Genomic DNA, 16,124 nt, shown 5'->3' with positions numbered 1-16,124 from the left:
CTCCATGTGTCAAAACCGCATTCAGGGTTATCCTGAATGTGTCATCCATGTGTCGCCCTCTTGTTTGAGAGTTACTCCAAAATAAAAACAAAGCAGCAATTTTAAACCAAATGCAAAGCACAGGCCAAGAAATACGACCTTGATGAAATATGACTCGTAGACACAGAGGTACAAATAAACACCAGTAAAAACAAACCAAAACATAGTTCTTACTAATTTTGAGATCAATTATCTTAATTTAATAACTAATTATGAAGAATAACAAATGGTTACCACAAATAAAAGGTGTGGTTTAAATTGCATATTATAAATAACAGATTACAAAGCAAATCATAGCAAATAACAGATTGCAAAGCAAAAAATGTTCTGTGTATTTCATCCTTTTCAGGATTTTGATTTTTTTGTATCATTCAATAAACAAAGTTTTCCATATCTGTGTTTAATTTCTAGAAGGTACTGTAATTAGCATTCATTGTCTTTACTAGATTCCAATTTAGAAAAATTATTTGGTGCCCGATGATATTCTTAAAATATAGTGATTTTAAACATTATAAAAAAACATCTTTATTCAGTTGAAATGAATACTGTATTTGTCTGCATGTGTCCTGTAACTGCTAGCAAAGTTGGGAGACTTCAGTACTGAAGTGTGAGTTAAATGAGCTCAGGTATTCATGATCAGTGTCATCTGTAAGCTTTTATGCAACTGATGAAGAAAAACAATCAGCAGACATGATGTCAAGGAATGTCAAGCAATTCAGAAATAATTACAAATACAAAATAGTCATATCTTGCAAATACAGGTGAACATTAACAATACCTTTCTTTAAAATGATGTTTTAGGCAGCCTATCTTGGCTGGCTTTCTTAATATATATTAAAATGATGAATCTTGAAAGTGGATTTCCTTTTGCAGCTTAGAATAGCTACAGCAGAAGTATTTACATTTACTATACGCAGTGAAGCTTATTCCAGTGGCACTAACTTCACTACTTGACTGTAACTTTCTGTCATTTTATCTCTGACTCAAGGCAGTCCACCCAGCTGTTTCAAGAAGTCAATGTCATTTTGCTCATCTCCCTGCCACGTATTTTTTCTCTGCTACAGCAGTTCCTATCTCTAATGAAAATTTCAAAGGCGTGTCCCTCATCAAAGCATTTACCTTCTCTCATTACCCTGGAGAAATTAGAGTTTGAAGGGCTTATTGCTTTCTCCATGAAGACATGGAGTCTACAATACAGGCTTGAAAATGTAGAATGCATGCTGTAAATGTGCAAAGTGTGAATAAGTATTGAGAAAAAGCAGGACATATTCTGCTATCTAGTATGATTTTCACTTTTATAAGCCAGAGAACCTGGTCTTGTTTGAATGTCAAGCACTTAAAATCACACCAGGGATAAAAAGAAACTTAGAACATTATCCACACAGATGTTTCTACCTACTGTTTCCTCTTTCATTATGTTATGCAGATGTTTTCAGTTATATTAAGGTGCATATGAAATTTAATACTAACTAGTTTTATTGGTGACTTTCTCTGTATTAATCTTTTTGATGAAATAGAGCAAGACTTATCTAGCAGTGTACATACAGTACCTTACAAATATCTCCCACAAAAGCTATTTTCTTTTTTAATAAGAGTGATCTGTACTATTTAATTTGCTGTTATTTTGTATGAATGTGTATTAAATCCAATTCATATTCCCTCCATAGCACTCATTATAGTTACTCTACTGGTTCAAAAATTCTTTACCACATTTTGTTACACCCACGTAAAGTCTTTACATGTTCCAGAGCTACAGTATAAACATTTTATACATTTGGTATTCAACATTCTAAGAAAAATAGTAAGTTGTTTCCCCAGCACTGCCTTAACCGAGCTTAATTTAAACAGTTTTTTTTTCATTTTCTTGAAACTGTAGTGGAATAGAATGAGTTCTGTGAAAGACTATCCTTTGAAATAGGGCTCTATTACATCTCTGTGGATTTCTGATGCATTTTGGATTTTCTTCACATACATAAAAAGCTTTTAAGGGTACACATGATCTCTCTGACAAAAGGAAAAAAGACATACTGTATCATGAATGCTTTGTGAGAAGATGTATATTGATTCCAGAAAGGCATTTTCTGTGTATTTGTATATTTATTTATGTATTTCTTTATTATTTTGGCAGGAAATCTTGAGTAGCCAAATTATTTGGTTACACTGGAGGCATAAGCAGTTTTATCTTCAAAAACAGACCACTGTCAACTACGAACTTTTTTGAACAACAATATAGTATCCCAAATATATTGTAACACTTTTCACAGTTCATGCCTCCTTTTTGCATTATCTCAGGGTAAAGATTATTGTCTGCTATATTGAAAGCCTCTGCTGGCTCAAGAAAGAGGAATAAGACACTTTCACAGAGAGGGCAGGAAAAGAAATTCCAGTAATTATTTCCAGTAAATCGTGCATCCGATCATGGTCTTATAGAGGTTTCATGTAGATTACATTACATGCCAATTTTTAGTTCTGTTCTTCTTATAGTAAAACTCATGGGAAATGTATTACATCTGCACAGCTAATTGCTAAATTCTAGAAAATAATATTTACAAGCATAAATCATGATACAGTATTTTAAGTTTCTCATGGAATTAAAAGATGACCACACTCTTCTGAAAAAAGAATATTGTCTCGATTAGTAAATGAAAGGTTTAGCCCCCTACATGGAGTTTGGAGCACAGATGGAATGTGTCTGATGAACTGTGGAAGGGTTATGGTACACATCATCTACTGTAAGACTCTGAGGTAGATAAGGGGACATCAGGCCACCTGTGTTTCTGTGTTCTGTGCAGGGGCCACCAAAGACATGGGGAAGATGTTGGGTGGGGAAGAGGAGAAAGACCCAGATGCCCAGAAGAAGGAGGAGGAGAGGCAGGAGGCCCTGAGGCAGCAGGAGGAGGAGAGAAAGGCCAAACATGCTCGCATGGAAGCCGAGAGGGAGAAAGTACGACAGACCATCCGTGACAAGGTCAGTACTGGCCGGTCAACACGCCGAGGAAGGCCAGGGGGCAATGGCTGTTTTTTAAACCAGAACTAGACAAACCGAAAAGGAATAGCTAGGGCCATAAATAAGAGCTCCTTTGAATAGGAGCTTAATCTGTTTAAAATGAGAGAGGCAAACCAAATGCAGGTTTTGATATTACTTAACCATATTTTAAATAAGTGTGTGTTAGCATGCGCAAGCAGATAAGACAGGATCAAAAACATTACAATTTATTCCTCATCAGTACAGTCGAACTACTGTCTGAAATTTGTCAAACAACTCAATCAATCAATCAAAGTTTATTTATCAAATGCACAACAATACAGCATGCAGCAGTAGTTGCTGGCAATGAAATGTCTTTTCTACAAGCTCATCGGGGGGGATAAAAATCACAAAAATAAGGTTACGTAATAATAGATAATAATGCAATAGAAATTTAATCAAATAAACTCAGACAAAACTCAATATACAGTAAATAGAGCTGCTATGTGTCCAGGATGTATGCCGTATATTACGTCCAAGTAGTGCAGTATGCCGAGTACAATGAAAGCTTTATGTCCATGTAGCCATTACGGGTGATTTACTGAAGGAGCTGCAGGTTGGCTATCCAGATATCCTGGATGTTTCGTAGCTCACAGCTGGTAATTAGCTGCGCTGACTTCACCACCCTCTGCAGTACTTTGTGATCCCGGGCAGAGCAGTTCCCATACCAGGCAGTGATGCAACCAGTCAAGATACTCTCAATAGTGCACCTATAGAAGCTGGCCTGGATATGTGATGCCGAACTTCTTAAACTTCTTACAGAGAAAGAATAGGCACTGCCGTGCTGTTTTGACCATGATGTTGGTGTGGTGGGTCCAGGTTAAGTCCTCTGAGACGTTAACTCCCAAAAACTTAAAACTGCTGACCCTCTCCACTGCAGTCCCATTGATATAGATAGGTATGTGATCTCCTCCCTGGTGTTTCCTATAATCCACACTCATCTCCTTAGTCTTACTGATGTTCAGAGAGAGGTTGTTCTCCTGGCACCATGCTGCCAGGGTTTCAACCTCCTCCCTGTACGCAGACTCTTCACCATCTGTGATCAGGCCGATGACTGTTGTATCGTCTGCAAACTTAATGATGGTGTTTGAGTTATGCCTGGTGACACAATCATGGGTAAATAAGGAGTAGAGGACAGGGCTAAGCACACAGCCTTGGGGGGCTCCAGTGTCCAGTGTCAGGGTAGAGGATATGTTGGTGCCCACCCTCACCACCTGTGGACATTTCGTCAAGAAGTCCAGGATCCAATTACAAAGGGAGGTGTTCAGTCCCAGGTCTTGGAGCTTGATGACAAGCTTTGAAGGCACTATGGTCTTGAATGCTGAGCTGTAATCAACAAACAGCATTCTCATATATGTTCCTTTCTTATCCAGGTGTGAGAGGACAGTATGGAGGGCAGTGGCAATAGCATCCTCTGTTGACCTATTCTGGCGATACGCAAATTGCAGTGGGTCTAGGGTGTTAGACAGTGAGGAGGTGATGTATGCTTTGACCAACTGCTTGAAGCACTACATGATAACTGATTTGAGTGCAACGTGGCGGTAGTCATTCAGGCAACTGGCTCTGGATTTCTTAGGAACAGGGACAATGATGGTTTTCTTAAAGCAGGAAGGAACTATAGACTGAGCTAAAGAAAGATTGATTATGTCCGAGAAGACATCTACCAGCTGGTCTGCATATGCCTTCAGAACATGGCCAGGGATAGTATCAGGGCCAGGAGCCTTGTGTGGATTGTGTCTTTTCCAGGTCGTATCTGGATTTTTTTGTATCTATCCATATCGCCAGAATTGAAAGCAGCTGGTCTAGCTTTAAATTTGGCGCAAATCTCACCGTTTACCCATGGTTTCTGATTTGGATATATGCGAACAGTAATCCTGGGAACCACGTCTTCAGTGCAGTAACATAGTCCGTATACAGACTGATATTATTTCCGGCTGCTTCGTGGAAGATCTACCAGTCAGTGGTAGCAAAACAGTGACTTAATGTAAAATCTGATTCATCCGACCAACGTTGAATGGCTCTTAATGCTGGCCTCTTCTGTTAAACCTCTGCGTATAAATGGGAAGTAGCAGAATGGAGATGTGATCGGATTTGCCGAAAGGAGGTCGGGAGAGAGCTTTGTAACCATCCCAGAAAGGAGTGTAAAAATTGTCCAACGTGTTTGTTCCGCCCGTCGGGCAGTCGATGTGTTAATGTAGATTAGGCATTGTTTTCTTCAAGTTCGCACCGTTGAAATCACCCGCTATGATGAATGCTCCTTCAGGATGTGTATTCTCGTGTCTGTTAAGGTGACAGTGTTCATCCTGTTCATCCAGTGCCCTTGTGTAGTTCATCTGCGGAGGAATATACACCACTGTGAGAACTACCGATGTGAACTCCCTCGGGAGATAGAAAGGGCGACATTTTATTGTCAAATGTTCAAGATGTGTAGAGCAGTTGTTGAGGAAGTCTGTTTTTTTTCCTAATAACATCAGATGGGAGACCCTTTTTTTCAGTTGACTAATATTCATGACATAATATAAGTTTAATACCTCTCCTTTGATCTGAAGAATATTGATCTTCATTTATTACTAAGCATAATTTATTTTTATTAATAATGTATTTCAGTGGAAAAAGGTGCCAGAGATTCAGAGCGAAGAAACTGTAAAGCCACAGGAGAAAGAACTATCAACTCCCTGTGTAAAGCTATAAAAAGTAGAGAAAGACTCTAAACAGTAAAGTACAAGGTCCAGGCTGAGCAATTTAAGTGCCGTGAACCCTTTGTTTTTATTGCACTCAAATCCTAGGTCTAGCTTGTGCTTTTCTCGTTGCTGCTGTTGCTGTTTTTGAAAACCATTCTCCTTGGATTTCCACCAAAAGAAAAACAGTCATTCATATTTCAAATCCTTGTCAAAATGACTTAACCTCAAACTGCTTTGAATTAAAGGTGGTTTCATCTCTGTATTCAAAATTCTTAAAATTATTTATAAAGAGGCATAACATGACAAATATTTAGAAACAGAAAATTATACAGTACGCTTTAAATATAGCTTGAAACATTCTTTCATCTAGCAGTTAAAAAATATTATACTAAAAATAACAAATAGATTGAATACTTTTATATGTTTTTAAATAAGATTTAATACTGTAATGTTATTTTTAGATTGTTTAATCTTTATGTTTTATGGACATAATATATAATTTTTTTCTATAAATAGGCCTGTAGAACAAAAACTAAATGTCTTATTTTTCTTTATTAGAAGAGCACTTTAACTGTTACTATTATTAATTCTAAATAATATAAATTATATCAATAATTGAGTTTTTTAGATTATTTTGCTATTAAATAATCTTATTAATATTAATTATAGTGTTGTTATTATTATTATTATTACTATTATTATTATTATAATAAATAATTATAGCTGTTCTTAAAGTTTCTCAAACATGCTCAAAGGAATAATGCATTCTTCAAATGATTCACTTTTTTAACATGCTGTATACTCTTCTGAAATCTCGATATTCTTTACTTGCACATTGGTGTCTTATCACCTACAGATCCTTCACATACAGTATTTGTCTGGTGTCAAAAAGACAAGAGAGGTAGTCAGTGTTCACCCACTATTGCTCCTCTTGCCTCATGATTGCCAGATTTTCAGCAGTGCAATGTCTACTTCCTTTTTAACCCCATTAGTTTTATTTTATTACCGTTGCATGGTTGCATCATTGCCAAGGGCCTAGTTCCTACAAGTTATAGCTGCTCTCAGTGCAGCACCATTTTGTTTTATAACAACAATAAGCATTTATGAACCCTTTTATTGAATAAATTAATCTAAAAGGGTCATTCTGCTTTTAAAAAAGGGTCAGGTATCTAAAAAGGCAGAAGTAAAACTATGCCTTTTAAGGGAAAAACAAATAATGAATTGCATAATAAGTATGTTATTATGATTTTATGGAAAATATTTAAAAATATTTAAATATAAAATATTTAAAATAAAAAAAATATAACGGCAAGCAATCTGTAAATGTATCCCTATGTTTCTTTTGTGTATGCACTTCAGTCTTCAACAGGCATTCATTTGCTTCACTCTTTAGAAAGCTAATCAAATAAAAAGTTGAATATAGTGTAAATACCAAGATTAACCAATTTTAAAATAGTTACAAGTTAAAACTGAAAAGAAGTTGTTTTTAATGGAACTCATTCCAGTCTCCAGCATGTACGCAACATATAATTAATTCAAACAAAGCGTGTTTTTAATTTGCAGTCTGCTTCAGCTGTTCAGACAAGAGAAGTAAAAAAAAACACAAAAGCATAATTACTGTCTAGCGTTATCAATGTAAGAGGAAGAAAAAAAAATGTCAGTAAGGATTTCTGTATGACTGGTGATAGTAATTCACACACAACACATTCGTCCCCATTAAGAAATCTTTTCTCACTCCAAGTGCAGTTTGAGTGCTATAGTGGTGCTCAGACAATTGTCAGTTTGAGACTGGTTTGTATCATTAGTTTAGCTGTACTAGATGGGGCAGGATCTCCCATCTTTCTGTGGACAATTAACTGAGTGTCTTCGAGATTGGGTGGACTTGAGTCAGCCATCTCCATCTTACTGCAAGCTCACAGTGCTGTCAGAACTCTTGCAATCAACACTAAACCTGCGATGGGCACTATGGAGCTCTCAGTGTGAAAAATGGCAGATTATTCTGACAGTGCATATTTCATAGGAAAGTAATATATAGGCCTCATATCACCTACACTGGCACAAAAGGCGCAGTGGCAAACCCGAGTTGATTAAAAACTGCTCATTCCCAGTTGGTTGGTAAAATAATTGGCCATTGCACATTGTCATTGACCACACAGTTACTTACTTGACGAGACACTGTCTAATACATTTGCCAACAGTTTCCAATCACGCTGCCGCAGACAGCTTTAATGTAAAAAGAAAAATAATGAAATCAGTGAACCTGAACATGACAGCCAAAGCATAGTTGAAGAAAGAGATGAGCTGAAATCACATTAAGCAAATTTATGGACCACACATAATTATTTTATTATGCAAACTAATTAAACTTTTCTGCCTTATGATTATGATAGAAGAGGGGATACAATTCTTTTAATACTGCACTTATGTTATAGCTCCCTAATTGAAAAATGTTTTTTTTCGACTTTACTATTGTGTTCATACAATAACACTAAGTCGATTTTTTTTAAATTTTTGTTTCAGAATTCAGACCTTGTCAACTATTCAGACCTTTGTCGCACTATTACACAGACAATACACTTTGCTTTTTTATCATGGAGTGAATTATTTAATCTCAGATCCAAGATTAAAGCACCCGCAAAATACAAAGTCCCTCAACACAAACAGGTATTGTAAGCAACCCCTCTTCTATCATAATCATAAGGCAGAAAAGTTTAATTAGTTTGCATAATAAAATAATTATGTATACTCCAAAAATTTGCTTAATGTGATTTCAGCTCATCTCTTTTAAACCTAAAAGAAAGCATTTGATTTTTTAATGAAAATATCAACAAATTATTAAAGATGGATATGAAGATTGTGCTGTTTGTGTATATCAAGGGATGTTGCTTATCAAAAGAGTCAGCACAGCAATAAGGGACCACTATAATATCCTGTCAGACCTTAGACCAGGCAATAGCAAATGAGACCAAGAGTATCTTTTTGTGTGTATGTATAGATACAGCATTTTTATGTAGGCAGCAAAGTATTAAAAACAAGATGAAAACATGAGCATGCAACTGAACGATGTTTAAGAAACTGAAAAATAAAGTTACTTCTTAGAGTGTAAGTAGTGGCCTGCTCCATGTAGCAAAAGTGAAATATCAGGATAAAATAGAATGAATTACAGGTTGTAAATTTTCTAAGCTATTTCATAAAATTCGCACTCAGCCAAATGTCATGCATCTATACACTATCAATATGCAATTACAGTATAATGAGGAACACGATTTCATCAAAGGGCAAAGGATCATCACAGATTATAAAATCAAAGCTAGGGAAATAATCTGACCCTCACTATTTATTTGATGCTGCTCTCTCATCTCTTGATTTATCGGAAGATTATCTCTTACCTAAGATTTGTATTGAGTTATCGTGGCAATCTTTAACAGTGCAATTCAGAAAGAGGAACTCCGTTGCCCTGTTCCACTGTGGCAGCTCTGCTTTGTCTGCCCACAGTACGGCCTGAAGAAGAAAGAGGAGAAGGAGGCGGAAGAAAAAGCAGCGATGGAGCAGCCCTGCGAGGGGTCCTTGACGCGCCCCAAGAAAGCCATTCCTGCCGGCTGCGGAGACGACGACGAGGAAGAGGAGGAAAGCATCCTGGACACTGTGCTCAAATTCCTGCCGGGACCCCTGCAAGACATGTTCAAGAAGTAACGGACATGAGGGGCAGGAGAGGTGAATGGGGCTGGCGGGAGAAGGGGATTGGGTGAGATTGCCTAACTGGGTCATCCACGGCGCCGTTTTTAAAATTACTGTAATAGTAAAAATCATCCACAAACAATCTGTTTGCAGTGGGCAAATCTGAACAGCCAATCAAAAGAACTGATCTTTTTGTCTTTTTCTTGTTTCATTTTCTTAAATGTAACTAGTGACACTACCAAGGATCTCAGAATTCCTGTCTCTCGCTCGATAAGACGTATTTTTGTTTTTTAATGAAGCATTAATTCGTTGGGGTTTTTTTAGATGTTGTCCACTGATAAAAAAATAACAGGCTTTCTGTACGAAAGATTAATGCACACCCTACACAGGTAAGGCAAGTATAACATTCATTTTGAAAATATGTTTGAGAGACTTTGTTTAAAAATGTACATGCTGTATTAACTGCATTAAGCTCTTCATTACAGAAAGTCATATCTTTGTTTTTATTTTGTAATGTATTCCAACTACGCAAAATAGGCTGCTAAAGAAAACAGGACATGGATTTGGTACAAAACGTGAGTTTAATTTAGCATATGCCTTTGTGCATTTTCTTGCACAGAGGTGTTTGTGGCGAGATGATTTATACATTTGTCTTTCTTTGCATGGGAAACAAGATTGCTCCCATTGGGGTATAATTTTTGTTTTTTGAGCTGCTAAACTGTGTTTGTCAAATACAGAATTTATTTCATTGTATAATAAAATGTATAAAGTGGGGCAAGTTACTAGTGTGACACACACAAAAAAAAATCGGATAAATCAGTCACCATTTCACTTAAAGATAACTCAAAAGGTAGTTCTCCATGACATGGATTCATTCTGAGATCCTTCAGTAGGCTGTTAACTATTGCAATAGGTTTCTTAAGTAAGTGTAACACATCAGACAGTTTTGTGCCTCTCCTTATCACAAGCCATGCTGAAGAGGCAACTGTTGATGGTAAAATGGGACTCAGAAGGCAAGATGAAGCAATCTTCACTGTCCTGTGAGTTCCATCTATACAACCTCAATTCTTAAAAACCTCGCGATTGTTTTCTCCGTCTTCAACATGATGTGTTTTGTTCAATTGCTTACTTTTCTTTTTTTTTCTTTTAAGTTGCCTTAAAACAGCCAAAGTAAGCATTCAGCTGTGATCATGAATCGGCTACCGCCACTACGTTTCCTTTTTATTTCTGCTTCAGTGCTTAGTTGTGAAAAGCTAAATGAATTCAGTCAGCCCCCTGTTTCATTTGAAATCCTGTTTCATTTTTTATTTTATTTTTATATTAACTAAGGTAAATATGTCATGCACAGTGCATACCTTGGGATCTATATTAATGTTTTGAACAGCAGCAGCTACTGCCATAACAAATACATTAAATCCAGACTTTTATCTTTTGTCAAACTTTCCTGTACTCAGTTTCCTTTCTGTTACCATTTTAGGTGGAGGTCCTCTGCTGTCTGTCTTTCCAATGGCTTTCATGTATTGCAAGTAAATATATTAACTTGGTCTAAAGCCAGTCAATAGTGGAAAGATATTCAAACTTCAATGCATACTGCAAATTCATTATTTTGTATTTAGATTTTTAAAAGTTAAGCCAAGGTTAAAAATGGACTTGTTACCTATAGAGAGAGATCTCCATGAAAAGCATTTTGCATTTTGTTTACTATATACAGTATATACTGTATATATGTTAGTCTTATGTAAAGCAGAAAGTGTTAGTGTCTCCATGTATGACTCTATGATTGACACATAAAATGAAGTAGCTGAATAATTTCTTTCTGGCTTGGTTTATATTTAATTTCCCTTAGGATTTATAAAAAAAATGAAGATAGCAAGGCCAATTTTATGTGCATGAGTTTCAGTGATCTCTGAAGTTTCCTTTCAAAGGGTGTTTTTTTTTATTTTATGAAACTTCACAAAGACATTCTAGCATCTATGTGTCATAAATGGAGAAAAATACCTAAATGGCGCTGATGATGAGTTACAAAATATAATTACTTAGACAGCAGTGAAGTACATAAGGGCATAAATATTGATGCTTTAAAGGGTACTGTAGGTGACAAAGTCTGTAATGTTTTTGCAGTATACCTGGAATCTGACCTTCATCTAGCTGGCAAGTTGCCAGAGTTTAGGACTATTCCAAAGACAATCAAACACAACCACTGCATGGAAGTGGACGTAGCCGATATATGATGTCATTTTGCATTTAAGTTGCCATGTTGCTTATATATGTGTCCTATATGATGTATATAACTTTTGTTATGATTTTGCCTATTATTAATGATTCCAGAAAGTTTATTACTGCTAATGAGTGGGATGCTACCAGAACCTAGAAATCACATCTTTCTAAGTCATTGGGACTGAGATTTTTAAAAGAAAACACAAACAAAAACAAATTTCTTCTTTATTTTATAGCTAAAATTTAGCTCCAGTCGCCTTTCTACAGGGTCCATTATGCACTTTCCTTTCTCTTTTTCTTTCATTTGACATACAGATTGGTTTTGCTAAGCAAACTGGATAAATAAAGGTTAGATAACACGAAACGTGATGACTGCCAAAAGTTGAAAAGGCTTTGCAATGTGACTTTTAGCAATCGTTTCATGAAACTCTCTGTGTGCAACCTAAGGCACCAACAAAATGGAAGCATTGTCTTGTTGGCTTAAACAGGGACCAATCATTTGTGCATAAGGATCAGATGTAAGATGTGAGATGTCTACCACAGGATAAGAGTAACTTCCATTTTTGTAATTATAGTTGCTATAGAAATGTTTACAACCTTTACCATCATAATCCTTCTATGTGAATGTTTACACGCAGTTATTTACCTTTAAAGGGAAAATTTGACCTACTTAGAAATGGATCTGATAACTTTGTAAGTTGTATTTTTTATATCTATATATTTGGATTTTGGTATATATAGATTTATTTTGCAGACAGGCTGTCTTCTAACCCAATATTTTGTCTTCGGATCTGCTGCCAGAGTTTTGCCTTTGCTTCTAGGGCAGATTTTCAACTTCCTTCAAAGTAAATTTTGATATTTTAGTGAGGGTTCCACAAAGGAAACCAACCACCTCTGACTGAATGTGTGCACTACGTATGTTGATAAAATAACAAATAAACTAATTCCTGTTGCATACAATCACAAGAATATAAAAAAAACTATTAAAATATTTTTGACATTTTTCACAAGGACTTTTCAGATACTAGTTAGCACCCTCATTTCTCAAACTGAATTTCTATCTAAAGTGTGCAAAACATTTGAAAAATGAGCATATACACAATATACACAAAAAAGCTACCACAATAGAAATTGTCAGCTGTTGTTGCCTCTTATGTTTAAAGTGGGTAAATATTTTCAACCTGTAGGCAACTAAGAAAAGGAGAGTAAACTCATTTGGAGCTATTCAACTATAAAAGGCAATGATCTTTGAAGTTATGTCAATTGCAGTTGATGATATTTGGCAAAAGCCTGTTATATTAATTTTGCACAATACATTTCTCTGCAAAAAAAGCATGTCCAATAAATGTTGTTAATGCAAATGAGAATTTATGCTAAAAAGTTCTGCAATGTTTTATTCACCCTTGCCACCATATACAGAATGAATCAGTGTGTTAGCAGAAGTCAGCATTATTCTATCAGATGTTGGTTTCCTTCAACCTATTTATTAACAATGCAATGATAAAGAGTGCTATGGAAGTGGCCTGTTTGAATCTGTTAACACCAAGACCAAAGAGAAGGATCCCCCTTCCCCTCCTTCCAGCCCCCTTTTGAGATACAGTACGTTTTGTCATTCTCAACAAATTAACCATTAATTTGCATGGTTTTGTTGATTTACACAGAACATTAAGTTGTAGTTCTAGGACACTTTGTTTAAAAATCTCAGGTAATGGTTCTCGGTATAAAAAAAAGAATTAAACTATGCAAGAGAGTTGCTTGTATAGTAATTTGCTTATTTTATGGGATCCACTTTTCCACAAGACAGAAGGCTGCAGAATGTACTTCAGGATACTGGTATTTTAACTGTTCCGTAGTCATATTGTTCAATACAATAGATTGTATCGTCTTTTAATCTGTAGTCGAGGCCTTTTAAAGTAACAACAAATGCATTTACTCTCGAGTTCATGTAGCTGATCTTCAGAATACAGGAAGTTTGGCACAAATGTATTTCACATGACAACACTTTAAATTAGTGTTGCTTCAAAGTGTTAATGTACCAGCATTTTAAAGTATATCCCAGACGTGCAGTGTACTATATCAGTGAGATGTTTAGTGTGAAATAAATGGGGTGAAGGTTATCCAAAGGTAGTGCTTTGTTGTGTTTTCTAACAAGAACAGACACTCGGGAAAGCTCAGAGTTAGGGGCTATAGAAAGATGCCTTTATAAGACAGAGATGTGTGAGGAGGTTTGGACTTTATGTTGCTATGGTAACTAGTCTGAGCAGTAACTGTGTTACAAAAGAGAAAACTAAATGTTACACTACATGAAGAAGCATACCTTAATGAAATTAAACAACATTCAGATGTAAAAGAAAAACCTGATGCATCGTGATGATCCTTGCTTAGTAGGCATTACACGTGATCTGTGTTGCAAACGTTAAAATTATTGTTGAATGTTCTGAACTAACAAGTTTAAAGGACTGTCAAGCAAGGGAGAATTTGAATTATTAGTAGAGAAACTGAATGAAATTAGTTCCTTGTTAGGCACACATAGATTTCACTTAATATGTGTTTACTTCTCATGATTTGTTTAAATATTTCTCCTTCATTTTTTACATTCATTTAAAAACGTCCCAATCACCAGTTTTCCAAATGGCATTTAGAACACGCAGGCATGAATTCACAAATTTGCATTTACTGACATATCTATTTTCATTTTAGGTGCAATGTAAAAATTGAAAATTGAAATAATAATTCCGCTGGCACCTTATCATGTCTACATACTGCATCTTACATTTACGTTCAATTAATCACCAGTGTTCAAGCACTGGAAGAGTAAGATAAATATTTCTGAATTGCAACACTGAGTAATAAAACTGTCCGATTGAAGAATATTGAAAGAATATATTTGAGATAAATATTTCTGGGTTGTTTCATCACTATTTCATTTCAAGAAATGTCCTGAAATGCACCATTTTGAAAGAAGGTTTAGGTATTTTTGAGGACAGTGGTCTGGTGTATTAAAATGGGACTTTGGGGTAGAGGCACAACAATCTGCCAAGTATCATGCATTAGATGAAGCCAAAAACAAAATTAAAATGAAATTAAGAAGCTGTTGTAGACAATGAAGTGATTTATCTGCTGTATAAATGTTCTGAGCTTTGAAATAGATTCCAAAAACACTCAAAACTAGTTTTTAGCATGTAAGGTTAATCACAGTGTAAAAAAAAAAGAAAATGTACAAATAATCTAACGTATGAACGTGTTAAAGTGCAATCTTAATGTCTGAAAGCAAGAGAATGTGACTTCATCTGTGTGGTTGGGTTAAACATCTCATGCCTAGACCCAACACTGAGCTTTCTTTTCCTTATAGGATAACCTCTTTTATTTCTCCTGATGGAGGAATACAATGACAATAGTGTGGAAACCTAGAAAAAGAAAACTATTTTAAAAATGTAATTTCAGTTCTTTGCTCTGTGGAACGTTTTTCAAATAGTTAAAGCCATATTGTTTAGACTGCAATACTTAAAACAGAAAAAAGGGTCAGAACCTGAAAAGAAAAAAAAAGTAAAAAAGTTGTCGTCTTTTTACGTTTCCTGTAATAAAACAACTATACATATATATATATATGTGTTATTTAAAAATGTGTGTCTGAAAGGTACTTTTCTTTCTAAAAGCCACAGTGATGATGTCTTTGTATGTAACTGTATGTATATACCTACCTGTGTGTCTACGTGTCTGTCCGTAATGTTAGCTAATGTTGTCGGACTGGTTTGTCCCTGCTCGTAATCTGTTTCTGGCCAACTTGCTCCACCTTTAACAGAATTCTCCACTGAAGTACAATATGGAGGTTATACACTCAGTAGACACAACATGGCATTCAATTCTCCAGTGTAAACTAAAAGTAGACCGGAGTTTACAACTCTGTTGTGCATCAATCAATACAAAACATTCCTGTTCCATTTTATTTTTCCTTCAACAGAATCTGTTCTTTTGAATCCAGTGGTTTAGGCTTTTAATGAGATGTAGAAACATCCTACTTTAATTATGAAGTAATATTACAGTATATCACATCAAATTATTTTCAGAATAGCTCTTTTCTGATGACAGTTTTGTGAGTGGAGGGGTTTTCAGCTCAGAATGATGTACTGAATCAAAATCTAAAAAATGAAATTGAAAAGAGTATTATTTTTATACTCAATATTAGGACACTTTAAGATATTAGAACTGGCAGTGTTGGTAGGGTTATTCAAGTAATTATGTGATTGAGGTTTTGCACCTACAGTATGTTGTTCATTGTCACATGATTATTTATAACTTCACTGACCTGTACAGCTACTTTATTTCATGGAATGCAACATAAAAATGATATGTTAGTTTTAGCTTCTGTTTATTTTTTTGTACCTTTAACTGTAAGATATACAGCATTAAAAACATGATTTTAAGAGCAGTTTTTTACAGATATTTCAGTGCTATTTATTTTTAATCCGCTTAATTGGGTATGG

The 16,124-nt window shown here is 35.5% G+C and overlaps 1 protein-coding gene across 1 annotated transcript in view; it reads left to right on the top strand.

The window, feature by feature from the left end:
- Positions 1 to 14,856, top strand: part of cplx2b (complexin 2b) — a 37,992-nt gene extending 23,136 nt beyond the window's left edge. Inside the window, exons 3-4 of the mRNA XM_088931718.1 lie at positions 2,832 to 3,007; positions 9,241 to 14,856. Coding sequence (XP_088787844.1) covers positions 2,832 to 3,007; positions 9,241 to 9,438 — 374 coding nt within the window. The 3' untranslated portion in view covers positions 9,439 to 14,856. The remainder of the gene's footprint in view (positions 1 to 2,831; positions 3,008 to 9,240) is intronic.
- The last annotated feature ends 1,268 nt before the right edge of the window (positions 14,857 to 16,124 follow it).

This window comes from Atractosteus spatula, chromosome 14 (assembly GCF_055471065.1).
Source record: "Atractosteus spatula isolate fAtrSpa1 chromosome 14, fAtrSpa1.hap1, whole genome shotgun sequence".
Classification (NCBI taxonomy): domain Eukaryota; kingdom Metazoa; phylum Chordata; class Actinopteri; order Semionotiformes; family Lepisosteidae; genus Atractosteus; species Atractosteus spatula.
The sequence above is the reverse complement of the archived record's forward strand: the minus strand, read 5'-3'. Positions and strand labels throughout refer to the sequence as shown.